Genomic DNA, 12891 nt, shown 5'->3' on the forward strand with positions numbered 1-12891 from the left:
ACTGCACCTGGGCGTGCTCTGCCAGCATGGAGGGGGACTAGGAGACTTAGAGAACCATAGCTTGACAATTGACCTTGTCAAGAACCTGCAGACATATCAGAGTTGGGCTGGTGAGGAGCAGATCATGCTCCCATCACCTTGCCTCTAGGATCACCTGCACAGAGGGCTGCTGAGAGGCAGGAAAGCTGTCCACCCTCTGTCTCTGCCTGTCTGAAATGGGCATATTTCTGTGGAATATTTTAATTTCAGATAATGCTTTTCACTTGTAAAGTGCCTCATGTGAAACTGTCTGATGAGCATATCATACAGAACAGCTGTACTGTTCTGCCTGAGCAGGATGAAATGTTTGCTGACCTGGCACGTTGCAGGTGATTAGTAGTGTTTGCTGTTGGAACAAAGTGCAGCTTATCCTGGTCATATTTGACCAAAATAAGGTCTTTGGAGGCAGGGAATGTGGACGTGTCAAAGTTTGCAGATAAAGAGAGGGAGCAGCACTGCTGGTGATGTGAGATGGAACACGGAGCAGCATATGAGTCTCTCTCTGTTTTCTCTAAACATCAAAGGCTGGTGTTTTCACCTGATCTGTTTTTGCTCCAAACCCATAAATGTCTACATCTCATTACATTCTTGTAGGTGACCTTTCTGCCTCTGTCTCCTCTTCCTAGGGCTGGCTGGTGACAATTTCTAAGGTAAATGCTGTGGAATGATACCTTGCAGCTAGGCTCCTTTTTTGTTACCCACCACTGATTTCTCAGCTGCCTGAGAGGCAGGACGAACTGGTGTTCTGTCTGATGTGCGCTGTTGGGATCATGCACAGCAGGTTCTCTTGCCATCAGCATGGATCCCCTGGTGCTGGTTCATGGATATTACAGACTCATATATCACAGTTTCACTCAGCTTTATTTTTTTGTGGCTTTATGCACCCAGGACTGTGTATACCAAGATGCTCATCTTGGCATGGGCTGGACTAAAGCTAAAGGAGCAGTGACAGCTTGCACTGGCTGAAGCTTTGACTAAATTAAAATACTTTCCTTCTGCAATATTTCTGTGCAATTGTGAATAATGAAATGGAAAGGATGGTGAGTGTAGGCTGCCTGGTTTACAGGAAGGTTCCTGGAGAACAGGTAATTCTGGGGAGAAGAATGGATTTACTTTGCTGTTTTATTGTTAGCTTTATGTCCCTCAAAATGCATATAGTTTCTCAGTAGTAATCTGTATGGGAGATGAACTGTGCCAGTGTAGATAGGTAGCTTCTGGGGAACAGGCTCTCGTGTTTTTCATAATCTGTGAAAAAGCTGATATGTTTAATGAAAGCCCCCCCCCCAAGTACAAGGCATACCGTGGGGATGCTGCCAGCTAAAAGAGGTGGGGAAAAATGTGTAGGTTTCTGAGCTTTATTGCAGAAAAGAATCTGTCACCTCTGCCCTGTGGCTCGTGAGGTGAAAAGTAGAGTTGTGATGAAATTGTACTGGAACTTGAGGCAATCTGGGTGGTGCTTGCATGACCTTGGACCAACGGCTTCGTCTCTCAGTGCTTCTTTTCTTAGATGATGAAAGAATATAATGATGATAATACTTGTCTCTTAACAAGGGTGTTGTGATGAATAAATTAATTGTTCGTTGTGCTGTTCTCAGTTACTATGGTAATTAGTGCTACAGAACAGCCTAAAAATAAATAAGATCATTTAGTGAAGGATATTCAGGGCAAATCAGGTAGTACATCCTGGGCATTTGCAGTTAGCCCGAGTATGTTTTGTCCAAATGTGAATTTGTGAAAAACGTTCACCGATGCTGAATTTTTGTAGCAGAAATGCTTCCAATTATCTCTTTGGAAGCGGCGGTAGCACACATTTCCTTCCATGTCTGTGGGCACATGATTCTTGCAATTAGTTCTCCTATTGAGAACAGCACTCCCTCCTCACCCCATCTCCTTTACAGCCCAAGGGCACCTGAAACGAATTATTCTTTCTTCTTCATAAATCATACATACTCAGTAATACAGCCAAAGAATTGTTAATGTGTTTGGGGAGTTTACATAATGAACCTTTCTTGGTAAAGGTGAAGTATGGTCGATGCACTGCCTTGCTGAAATTCTGTTACAACCTCGCTGTACAGCAAGTAGACTGCCTAAATCCATCTGTAAGTCTGTGCAAAGGTTTTGAGGCTTTCTCTTAGTGATCAGTTAACTACATCAGCATGCCCCAGAGCCAGCTTTTTAAAATGTTATATGATGTTTAGTCATCTGTGAATTGTATGGGATTCCATAGGCATCACTGAAGTATATTCTTGAGGTTTTTAAGTTAATATAATTTTGGAACCTAGTAAGTTAAGAAATATGTCTTAAGGTAGTTCTGAGTCCTTCGGTGAAGGCATCACCCCTTCAAGGCTGTGGTTTCCATTGCTTAATATAACAGGGGCTATCCTTACATAGGAAAAATACTGTGTTGCTAGGCAAGGATTTGCTATTAATTACTGTGTTCTCTGACTTTATGTACAGCTCTGGGCTTGGATCTTCAGTGTCTTGCTTCGCACTGGCTTCCAAAAATAGCTGTCTTTTGTGACCTGGCCAGTTTGTAGCTAGCATTAGTGCAGAGCAAACTTGTGCTTTCTTCCTCTCCCTGTCACAGCTACAGCAACCTTCATCTGTTCACCTCCCACAGCATCTCCCCACATTGTGTTGGGAAGGTGTCAATAGTAAGAGCAACAAATGCCCCTTCTGCTTCTTCAGTAATAGGAAGCTGATGCCTTGCTATTCCTGGCCTCCTGCTCACCCAGAGGGAACTTGGGTCATTGCTGTGGTCTCCAGTGAGGTACTGGCAGAACAGATAGCATGACTACCAGATAGCTGAAATACTTGCTTTATTCTTCAGAGCTTTATTGGTATTGAGTCATACAATTTGAAAAACTCATGGCTTGTGCAAAGGGCAGCCCAAATCTGCAAGGAGGACCTTTGTGCCATTTCTCAGCCACCTGGCTGCTGCAGAGGTCATCAGCTTTGCAGGTTTCTCCGTGGGTCTCTGTAACGGCTTGTGAATTCCTCTCCTTGCCAGCCACTGGCAACCTTGTGGATATTGGTGATGTAATGAAAAGGAAAGGGAGAGTGGCTTCTTTTCATGGCCTGTCTCTTCTTGCTGCTTTTGCTCCTGCTGCACCTTTCTGACACATGAGTTTTGGATCTTGTGGATTTTCGTTTCCAGTTAGTTATTATTTGTGTTACAGGTTAGATCTCAGCCCTAAAGAACTTCCAGGGCTATCAGGTTTGTGCCAGGCAGTCACTGCTTGTAGCTGCTATTGCTTCTGTGTCTGTGGTTTCACTGTCATAGACCCCATTCCACATGTGCCCCTATTCACACATATACATGTGCTATCACTTTTGCAGAGACCTGTGGATATCCCTGACAGTGTTTTCTGCTTTTTCTCCCCACTCTGTTTTCTTCTGTCAATACTCCCCGTGCCCATCTTGGGTGTCACTGTGTGGCGAGAGCAAATGACACCACAATGGTTTTGGCTGATACTTGATGTCACCTGTACCCTCACGTGCAGTTCTGGCTGCCTCTGTCTTTGTGCTTGAAGCCCAGAGAAGAGTCCAGTCTGGGTGAGCTTTGAATGAGCTGTTCACCTGTGGCAGCTCAGCACCTTCAGCTGGTGTCAGGGTGCATTGAGCACAAGCTAAAGAGCTTGGTCTCCTGCCCAAGAGGAAGCCTGCTCCTCTTGGCATAGTTGCGGTAGAAGAGTCCTGAGAGCTCCCATGGATTTTTCCTTCTTATATGTAGTGCAAATTTGTTTCAAATAGATTCTTCTAGATGATGGCTTGACTTTCTTTTATCCTGAAACTGAGCTGTGGCAGAAAGCAAGAGGGTTGTGTGGTTGGAAATAGAGTTGCATTGCACCTGTGAAGCTGCACGTCCAACCTCTGAACAAGGCAATGTCAGCAAAGGTCAAGGGGTTAGATGGCTGTGGCTACTCTTTAACTTGAATTTAGTTATGTTCTGAAGGAATCATACTAACCTCTGTACTTACTGGTCATTACTGCTGATCCATACCTCTGATTATGATTTGAGATGTTTTGGGAAAGTATGAGCAGTTTTTGTCACGTAGGTGGCAAGCCCATTCCTGACCTTGCAGATAGACTGATTTTCATCTGCAGAAGCAGTACTTCCACTCTGTCCTTGGGCAGAGTAGTCATGTGAGAGTAGGTTTGGGTTAGATATTAGCGTGCGCTGTGAGGGTGGTGAGGCACTGAACAGGTTGGACAGAGTAGCTGTCGCTGCCCCATCCCTGGAAGTGTTCAAGACTAGGCTGGATGGGGCTCTGACAACCTGGTCTAGTGGAAGGTGTCCTTGCCCACAGCAGGGGTGTTGGAACTAGATGATGTTTGAGTTTCGTCTGTGATTTTATGATAAGCCTTAATTTCTGAATTTCTCGGCATTGGGATTTTTTCTTGTAATACTGCAGTATTGTTATACCTGAGGCTTTTTTGATAGATTGGCAGATAAAGCAGGTAAGAGTTGTGTCTTGTACTGTCTGAGCTCGACTTTGATTTGGATGGTCTGTAACTGCAGATTTGTATGGATACTTCTGTGGAAAATGCAAATCTGCTGAGTTGATTGTGACTGAAAACTGGATCTGGTGGCTTCATTGATTCTTTTCAGAGTTTCTGTAACTAATTTCTGTTCTGGCCATTGTCTCTTAATATTTTTTTTTTCAGCCAGAAATTGCCCAGCATCATGGATATCTCTTTCATTTTTCTCTTTCAGCTGTATGCTAGTCTGTTATTGTGTCAGCTCCTTTCTTGATAGTCTTCCCTTGTGTGTGCCTGTACCATAGGGATATGGAGATAGTAATGGATAAGGAAATAAGGAAGATAAAACCTCTCCTCATTTTCTTCCACTTTCTCTCTGTGGCTTGTACACAGATGTGTAGCCCCTTCTGCAGCAGTGTTCAACTCCCCACTACACAGAGTATCTTTTGGCACTTTTGTGTAGCATGGTGCTGGTGTGCAGCTGGTATCCCATGGGCTTCATAATGGTGGGGGTCTCTCTCAGCCGTGGTCTCTGTGCCACATTAAGATAAAGCATCCCAAAAGTGCTGGTGGACAGGGTGTGCCAGTTCCCCCTGTAGCCATTTTATGTGTTTCAGAAGCTCCTGCCTTCCGACTGCCCCCCCCCCCCCCCCCCCAAGTCAGGATTATCATTACATGTTTGTTGAAGCATCTTATGAGCCAAAATCCACTGCTGTTACAAAATCTGCAAGCAGGGCCAGTTCTGCCAGTGTCGGTGAGACCAGTCGTCAGCATCTGAAGAGGTGACGTGAATTTTGTTTTCCCTGTTCAAATACTGGTAACTGCCAGAAGCAGGGTACAGGAGGACAGTGAGGTCCAGAGCGCTGTTCTGGGTTGCAAATCCCATGTCTATGCCTGCCTTCTCTTCTTAAACTACAATATTTGTCTTTCTGATATCACCCATTGATTAGTATGTTGCAACCTCGTTGCTATAATCTAGAGCGGAGAGCAAGAAGTTATTGTATAGAAAGAAAGAAGTTCCTCTGAAAGCTGTGGTCCTTGGGTATTAACTCTAGTTTGGAAATAACATTGCAATAAGAGAAGATCAAAGGTCACCCTGCAGATATTATGGGTTTTCTTTATTCTCTGGAAGCAAATTCAGGCTGATACTTCTTCAAACACAGGAAGGAAGTGTAAAATGTTGTAAAACTGTCACCCCTTCATATTAATTGTGTTGGAGTGACCAAAATCAAATAAAGCTGAACTATGCACTGCAGGAAAACACAGATGCCTTCTTCTTGGCAAAGATGTAAGTAATAAGTGGGAAAATGGGAATTGTAAAGGGAATCCCTTTATAAGGATTTAAAAGATCAGTAACAATTTGCTTTTAATTCAATGCATTATCTTTCTTTCTGTTATTATTCTGTTTTATTTCTTTTCTTTGTGGTGTTCAGTGGTCCTGGGTCTAAGCAGAGCCTTTTGTCCCAGGTGAGGTTTTCATTAGTGAGAAGGTCTATGTTTCAGAGGGCCATGTTCAACAAGCTGCTTGTGTAACTGAGCAAACAGTCAATTTGACTGAAAATGATACCATTCCTTTTCATTATGTGCAAATGCAGGTGTTGCAGTATAGTTGCTTGGTTGCTCATTCGTGCACAGGCACAAGTTCAGGAGCCTGTGGAAATGCTTCCATTTAAACATACTTTTTCTTTCCCCCACCTTTCATGCAGACTTGGCAGTTGAGCCAAATAGCTCAAAATCCTCAGGGATTTAAAGGATTAAGTGAGAACAATTGTTTTGGTGCAGGAAGGGCTGAAAAGTGCTGTAAATATGACAGGAGCTTGTTTCTGTGGGACCTGGCTAGTGAAGTATACAGCCACTTCTGTTATGGGCATAAATATAACCGTGAGTGGTGGACTGATGGGGTGATGGGGGTTTGATTGCTGGGAAAATTAGGAGGAAAAAACCCAGTAAGAGACCTAGTGATAGTACTGATGACTGACTGGAAGTTATGCCACTGCGCTGTTTGGTGAAGGTGGTGGGAAGATGCTTTCTAGTGAAGGATAACAAATTTGTTTCTCCCACCAGACAACAAAGTTAGTGCTAGTTTCCATTCTCCTTTGGCTGGACCCTTCTGTTCCCACAGGCTCCTGTGAATAACTTGCTCTTTCATGTTCTTCTGTTTGTCTCAGGTGCTGAAAGTTTCAGGCTGGAGGTTTTCCTGTGCTCTCTGTAGCTGCGGCCCAGTGCTGCCCTGAGGAAAGCAGCGTTGGGAAGGTGGGCGCTGCCCTGAGGAGAAGTGGTGGGAAGGCTGCTACCCCTTGCCCTGAGGAGAAGTGGTGGGAAGGCTGCTACCCCTTGCCTTGGGGCATCAAGGCTTACCACAAGGCCTGCTGTGCTTCCCTGCACCGGCCGCCATGGAGACCTTATCCCAGGACTCTCTGCTGGAGTGCCAGAGCTGCTTCAACTACTACAGCCCCCGCCGGCGGCCCAAGCTGCTGGACTGCAAGCACACCTGCTGCTCCGTGTGCCTGCAGCAGATGAGGACCAGCCAGAAGGACCTGCGCTGCCCCTGGTGCCGTGGGATCACCAAGCTGCCTCCGGGGTACTCTGTGTCACAGCTGCCCGATGACCCCGAGGTGATCGCCGTCATCGCCATCCCACACACCTCGGAGCACACCCCTGTCTTCATCAAACTGCCCAGCAATGGGTGCTACATGCTGCCCTTGCCTCTCTCCAAGGAGCGGGCGCTGCTGCCGGGAGACATTGGCTGCCGTCTCCTGCCTGGCAGCCAGCAGAAGTCCCTGACGGTGGTGACGATCCCCACGGAGCAGCAGCCGCTGCAGGGTGGCCTTCCCACCGAGACAGGAACAGAGGAGCCAGACCGGAGAGGCGCTGTGAAAAGCTCCACCTGGTCGGGGGTGTGCACTGTGATCCTGGTGGCCTGTGTCCTGGTCTTCCTCTTGGGCATTGTCCTCCACAACATGTCGTGCATTTCCAAGCGCTTCACGGTGATCTCCTGCGGCTGAGGCGGCGGGGGCTGTGCTCCCCCGGGGTCAGGTTGGGTCGGGTCAGTGGTGGTGGTATTGAGCAAGACAATTCCGTGCAGCTTTCCCCAGTGACTGCAGGACGCTGTGCACCCGGGCAGTGGTGCCCGCCTGGCTGTGGCCCCGGAGGGGTGGCATCAGGCCTGTCGGCAACCTGCGGAGAAAATCAGATCCCGTGTCTGGCGGCAGTGGCACTGAGGAGGACTGCATGTGTCTCCTCAACCATTTATCAAAGGGACTGCAACTTCACAGTGATCTTTTTTTATTGTGTTACGAGATTAAAGACCTCCATGTAGCTGGTTATACTGTGAAGTATACAGTATGGGCTCTTCTTTAAACACAGTGTATTAAAATCAAAACTGCTCCACGCAGAATTAAATGAGAACTGGCACACAACTGTACGAGCTGTTCAATACCAGTCCACACATGCATTATTTTTTAATGAGGGGAGGGAGGGAGATTCATAAAACAGAGAAATCATGTAGCTGGTAAAGTATTTTATATGTTTTAAATGGCGCATTAATTAAACCAAGTTAGGGAGTTGTACAATAGTTTTTAAAAGGTAGCATTTTACAAGCAATTATTTTCTTCCTTGGTGTCTGTTTTTTGCCTCTGTTTTTCGCCCCTGTTTTTCCCCATTTCTTTCAACTACAGAAAAGTGGTACTTCCAGCATCTTTTATTTGAAGGCACTTTCAAGAAGGGATTCAAAGTGGACTAGAAAGGATACCTAAAAAGTGCAATCAAAACAGTTCTGCCTCACTGGCTTTATGGGAAAATGGCTTTGCATGGTAAACATTGGACATGCTGTTTTACCTCCAGTCTGGCTGCAGACTTCCTGATAACCTGACCTTCATAGCCATTAGTGAAGAAATGGGTCATGAGAAGTCCTGGGAATCCTGCGAGGATGTGATAACCTATTGCTCTTAATTTTCTTTTTCTGCAGGTTAGGTTTAGTTACTTGTTTATGAAGAATCTAGATCTATTTTGCCTCCCTCTTTCCTAGGAGTTGCAAGTGTGCACTAGTGGGTGGTGTGACAGAGGTGTTGCTCCAAGAAAGCTTCACCATTGGAACTGAGACCAAGGACTGTTGTACACAGTCATCTAGTAAGAGGCAGTGATGTATCTCAGAGAAGAATCCAGGCCAGCCTAATCTCTTACTGGGTGAGCCACTCCTCCTAAACTGCTGTGACTGTCCTGAGGTCAGAAATGTCTGGGTGAGCTTAACAGAGCCTCTTCCCATGTTTCAGTCTTACTAGTGTTGATGATTTCATGAGGACAAATTTGAAAAACGAACACAGTAAGTGTCCCTCCTCCCTTTCATAACAGTCTCCTGTGACTGTCATGAAACCCCAGTCATTTGCAGTTCATTTCTTGGGAAGAGCCAAATTCCTGAATGTTCACTGCAGCAGCATCTTGCTTTAAGCAGTCCCACTAGCTTTAGTAGTACTGCTCATAAGTAAAATAGAGCCCAGTGTGAATTTAGGTATTTGGCAAGTCCGATTGCTGAAACTTACATGAGGTTTAGGGATTGGATCAAGGGGCATATGGCAGACCTTTAATAAGACAGAAAAGTCTGTTTATTTGCACTGCTTCTTTTTGTGATTACAAGACGTAGCTTCCCTGAACCGTGTCCTCTTGTTGTCTACCTACTGTTCTTTCTAATTCTTGGAGATTGCTGAATGCCATATTATAACATAGTTTTGACTATGCAGTGCCCAAGTTGGCTCCATAGTCATCCTTGGTTTTCTGGTTTTGTCACAAAATCCAGTTGCTTGTTCACAATAAACATTCTCAGCTCACACTTCTGTCAGGAAAATACCTCTGACTTCATGCTGGATTTCTTTCCCTCCCTGTTTCTAAACCACCATTTTCTTCCTTGATTTCCATTAAGGGAAGAATGGAATATAGGGTGCTTAGTTGTGATGATGTGTGTTTGCTCACATAGGGAGAGGAACCATTGTGCTGATTTTTATCTACTGTCACATGTATGCATAGCACAGGGAAAAAAAAAAGTCTTCAGATAAAACATTCAATGCCTTTTTTGTGCAAGGCCCATGTGCAGTATGCCTTGAATCTGACTTGCAAGTATTGTAATTACATGGACACCTCTCCGCAGCATGTTTCATGTGGTTGCAGTAGGGAACACCAGGTATTCCCAAATGTGTCTTGTGAACGTGCTTGTCTCTTGTTGCCAGTAGCTAGCCAGATTTCTATTGACATCCATGCTACGCTGCTTTTTGTGTAAAGGAAAGCCAGTTCACAAAAAATCCTGCCTTTTACAAGACTCTTGAGGAACTGACCAGACACAGGACTTGACCCTCTACTGCCTTATCCCGTAGCAATTGCTGGGTGTACCAGAAGCTTATGGCATAGGTGAAAGATGCTCTGAGAACAATGCTGGTGCATTTTGTGCCAGCTTCTGCATTTGTTATCTGAGTTATCAGTGAATGCACAAAACCGCGAGGCAGTCAAGGAGCAGGTCCTGGTGACACAGTGGTGGTAGTGTTACCTCCTTCCAGCCATACCTGCCCGACTGAAGCTCTTGAGGCCCAGGATTCTCCGACATTGCAAAGAAAGGCCCTCTTCATCTCCCTATGGAGAGTGCACAATAAAAGAGGAATCAGAAATTAGGTTAAAATACCACACTGCATAACACATTATACAACAGGCAAACCTGGAGTTTATCCGGAATTAATGACGTTAAGTGTTATATTAGCAGAATACCATCCTGTACTACGTAACACAGTACATTGTTTCGTTAATATGAATTTCCTGTACTTTTGTGCCTGCTGAAATGCATGTTTGACCTAATTTCTGATCCAGACATTTGCCTGCTCACAGCCTTGTGTAAGAGCAATAAGTAAAACCTCAAGATTTTTGCGTGCGTGTACACGCATGGTGTGTATGTTCATTCCTTTTTATAAATAGGAGTTCTGGAAAAGTTTTTGTTCTGGCTTTAGACTGTGACTAGAATTTTAAATTTGCAGCTGTCATATATGTTAGATCACCTAGCTTTTTTGCTGACTTGTGTAGAAATGAACTAAATAGTTTGTTGTAATGTACAGTGTTAAAATGTTTCTCAAGTATGTCAATAGTCATACTACTTTAAAAATGCAGTGCAGTCTATCCCATTCCTTGGTTCAATACCTGGCATTAAAAAGTACTGCTATTTTTTTTTTTAATTATTATTTTTAAAAAACAGCCTTGTCTTTGTATCTTTCCTTTGTGGAGAAACACATTTGGACTTGTGCCAAAATCATCAGGTTCCAGGTTAGCTTTTGTTCTCTGGTGTCCAGTAAGAAGTCACTGCCCAAATCCACCAAAAAGAAAGACAGAAGCTTACTGTGACTCAGTTCTGTTTGAGAAACCAAAATGCTAAAATGTGTGGGTAATTATTCAAGCACCTGCATTTTTAGAGCACATTACTCTGTATGAATGTGTATTTATTTGCTTGTTTAATAGGAAAGGTGTGTGTGTTGGGATCCAGTTTCAGTTTTTTCCGTGGATGGTCCCAACTTCCATTGTTGGCTTGTGCTTTGCTGGCAAACAGACTTTAGGGTTCACTCTGTGAAATTTTGTTTAGTGAATTTTAAAAATTCAAAATATGCAATTTTGGTATGCAGGATTTTTTTAGGAAATTGTGTGTTCAGTGATTGTTCATGCTTAACCACGATGTAAATGAGCCTGTATGTTTTGTAAACATGGAGCAGTCATGAGTCCAAAGTTTCATCTTTACTAATGAAGCTCATTCTGAATAAAACGTTAGCAGGAAAAGAATGATAGCAAGTGAATTATGGTTCCTCTGTTATTTTGCCATCATATGAAGAGGGAAGGGAATTTGGCAGAATTGCTCCATATTTTATGAGAGAGTGGCGGAAATTAATCACTCAGTGTTTAAAGGCAATGTGTAAAGTATGGGTTGTGGTGAATAGTGAAAGGGCATTCAAGTTTTAATTAGTATGGAATACAGAACTATAGCTGATGACTACTAAGCCACAAACATTTTTTTCTGTTTTAATAAAATTAAACATTTTAAGTAAATGGTTTGCTTATAGGAATGAGGGAATGCTGGCCTTCACTTAAGCCTGCATTGTGCAGACTGGTACACTGGTTCCCTCTTGCCTTGAGCTTCTCTTCCCAGTCACATGATTGCTGGAGCTATAGGCATCCAGCTTTTTTTGATAGTGAACATGATTTTCTGGAGTAAGGGTAGTTGATAATACACACTGATTTTGCTACATTCACAGCAGGGCTGAACCAAAGCCACACAATTAATACATGGTCTGAACTCTTCTGTAGATGTCCCAGGAGCAAAAGCTCCAGACACCAGTCTGTCATGTAAATTGAGCCAAGCCTGTGTTCTCTGGATCTTTTCACAACAATGCCAGGAAGCAGAGGATGTTGCTCCCTCCCACTCATGAGAATGGATCTGTACCCACCATCCACAGCCACGCTAGCCCCAGGGAATGGGGCCTACTGGCATGAGCCACTTGCATGAGTACTGCAGGAGATGTTCACATGTCGAGTGAACACCTCTCCATTAAGTGTTGGGATGAAATGCCTCCTTATCCCAATGGCACAGAAAGTATGGCTTGAGATTTGTTTTTCCCAGACCTTTTTCTGTGGGTGGATGGAGGGAGAAGGGAGGGAAGAAGATACATGGCAGCAGATTAATCCCAGCAGTGTCTGGGAGGCTGCTGAAAGATCTGCTGGCCCTGAAGGCAAAGTTTTTGAGCAAGAGCTTCAGTAGGACAAGATTGTCTGTAAATGCAGTGGATTTAGAACATGTTAGTGACCTTTCTGGTGTTGTACAGTGTTCTTAGGCCTGACAGCTGGGCTTGTTGTGCTCTCTCTCTTTGTCACTTTACCTCTTGCATACTTGCGTCAACAAGCAAAGCTTCTTGCTTCAGCCTCAAGTTGAACAATTTTCAAGACATTTCCTAAGTTGCCCTGAGCATCTCTGATGAAAAAAAACTAACCTTCCAAGATCAGTGAAATTTAATGCTTAATGAATGTTTGGAAAATGCATTTTTCAAGCATTTTCTTATGCTTCAATATATTTTTATTATAGTTCTAAATCCTCTATTTTTTTTTGTGCTAATCATGTTCCTGAATGTCAGAGTCAATTCAAAGGATTAGTTAAGATCCACAGGCAGAAGAAAACATTTCCTGTCTGTCCCACATTCCCCCTTCAGATGTACATGAGTCTGTTTTCACTCTCCTCATCCATTTCACACTGGAGCACATAGTCGTGGGGATGAAATGGGAATTCTTGGGCATACACGGAGCACCTATGCATATGAGCACAGGGACACATTCCCGTGCTGGGCAAGGTGTGGGGGAGGA

General features: G+C 44.2%; 1 protein-coding gene across 1 annotated transcript; it reads left to right on the forward strand.

Moving 5' to 3' along the window:
- The first annotated feature begins 6689 nt into the window (after positions 1–6689).
- RNF152 (ring finger protein 152) lies at positions 6690–11325 on the forward strand. Its single transcript, XM_031059291.1, has one exon. The coding sequence runs from the start codon at positions 6915–6917 to the stop codon at positions 7524–7526; it is 612 nt and encodes a 203-aa protein (XP_030915151.1). The 5' UTR covers positions 6690–6914; the 3' UTR covers positions 7527–11325.
- The last annotated feature ends 1566 nt before the right edge of the window (positions 11326–12891 follow it).

This window comes from Geospiza fortis, unplaced genomic scaffold (genome assembly GCF_000277835.1).
Source record: "Geospiza fortis unplaced genomic scaffold, GeoFor_1.0 scaffold58, whole genome shotgun sequence".
Taxonomy (NCBI): Eukaryota; Metazoa; Chordata; class Aves; order Passeriformes; family Thraupidae; genus Geospiza; species Geospiza fortis.